This window comes from Drosophila santomea, chromosome X (genome assembly GCF_016746245.2).
Source record: "Drosophila santomea strain STO CAGO 1482 chromosome X, Prin_Dsan_1.1, whole genome shotgun sequence".
NCBI lineage: Eukaryota > Metazoa > Arthropoda > Insecta > Diptera > Drosophilidae > Drosophila > Drosophila santomea.
Genome location: NC_053021.2, coordinates 13987239 through 13988803, shown reverse-complemented (window position 1 = coordinate 13988803; position 1565 = coordinate 13987239). Strand labels below are relative to the sequence as shown.

At 41.0% G+C, this 1565-nt stretch overlaps 1 protein-coding gene across 2 annotated transcripts; it reads left to right on the top strand.

The window, feature by feature from the left end:
* On the top strand, window positions 1–1325 carry LOC120455946. Of its 2 annotated transcripts, none has more exons than XM_039642484.2 (4): window positions 1–176; window positions 257–394; window positions 451–1020; window positions 1080–1325. In XM_039642484.2, the coding sequence occupies exons 1-4, from the start codon at window positions 98–100 to the stop codon at window positions 1208–1210; spliced, it is 918 nt and encodes a 305-aa protein (XP_039498418.1). In that variant the 5' UTR covers window positions 1–97; the 3' UTR covers window positions 1211–1325. The 2 variants fall into 2 exon arrangements, with proteins under 2 accessions (XP_039498418.1, XP_039498417.1); XM_039642483.1 differs by having other exon boundaries at window positions 1–188.
* Window positions 1326–1565: the final 240 nt, after the last annotated feature.

The window sequence follows — 1565 nt, the reverse complement described above, 5'->3', positions numbered from 1 at the left end:
GTTCGATAGGTTTCCTGTCTGCTATCAAACAGATTATTCAAATATAAATATATTTTAAGAATTTATTTTAAAACCCAAAACCGAACCAAAAGCGAACATGAAGAAGAGGCCTTTTGGACTGCCCATTTGGACGCCACTGTTCATCCTTTTCTTGCTCCTCTTGGCCGGCGTTTGGGGTAAGCCTTCGTGTAAGCAGAAATCACATTGTATAGATATGGTTACTCTCTAAATTAATTGCTCTTAATTAAAAAAATAGTTGGCGTGAATCGCCATGGGCTGCTGGACATGTACCATCAGCAGGTTCATGGCGCTCCTCTAACTAGAAAGGGCATCGAGTGTCCAGCTGATGGAATGATGAATTTCCAGCAAAGCCATTTTGACAGATCAATGAATCGTAAGTTTAGCGGTTGTTATTTGTTTTTTATTCCTATAATCATGAATTTGGTTTAGCTTTCAAAGCCTTTCTTTCTTGGCCGAGTAAGCAACAAAAACGAGACAAGGTTGATAAGTACAAGCCAGTGGAGGATGATTTTGGTGGCCAAGAGGAGCTATCCAAGTACCAACACGATGAGCCTCTTTACGATTTTAAAATGTCCAAGTACCGAGCCGGTGCACCGCTATGTGATACAAAAGTGGATAACTATCAGGTCCAAGATGATGAGTCGGACTTTGAGCGCAAGCTGGGAGGGATGGATCATCACCAGGATGCGGATCACTTCAATCACTTCAACGTAGATGCAGATCACTTAGATCTTGATGCAAATCACTTCACTCAGCGCTCAGACCATTTCAATCAGGGGTCAGAGCATTTCAATCAGGGGGCAGACCGCTTCAATCGGGGATCAGAACACTTCAATCAGGGGTTAGATCACTACAATCCGCTTGGAGATCATTACAGTCTGGATGCAGATCAATTAGGTCACGATGTGAATCAATTAAGTCACGATGTGAATCAATTCGACGGAAATGCAGATAACGTTCATCTGAATCGCGACCTGGATATGTTTGACAACATTCAAGGTACCTAACCAAATTAGATTAATCTTTCCAAAAATCTGAGAAACTTTATCAACTTTCAGCTAACAAGCCCCAATTGGTTAATAGTCCCATGATGGACTACAAACGTGAGTTCGCCAGCGATGATGCCAATCCTTATGTCGAGAGTCTTCAACAGCGTTACGAGCCTTTGCCGCATGTCTATAAGGATTAATCCGTAATCTCCATACGAAACACACATTATATATTTTTCTATAAAGTGTTAAGTGTTTAAAGCTTACTATTTGCTTAAATACATAGTTCGAGTTCTTAAAGTGAGAGCAAGTTCACAGCTCGAGGTACTACCATTAATTTCTTTCAGCTGAGACAAGTTGAAACTTAATTTATTTTTTTTGACAAAACAATACTTAATTATCTCGTGTGCGCTTGTCCAATTTCAACTGTCAGTTGGGTGGAAAATGAGGGGGAAAATGAGTGGGAAATGGGTAACGGAAAAGCTCTCTGCTTGATCGGTGATTTGCGTGGCGCCCTCTGTCGTACAATTTGGGGCAATTACGAAGCGATTAAAG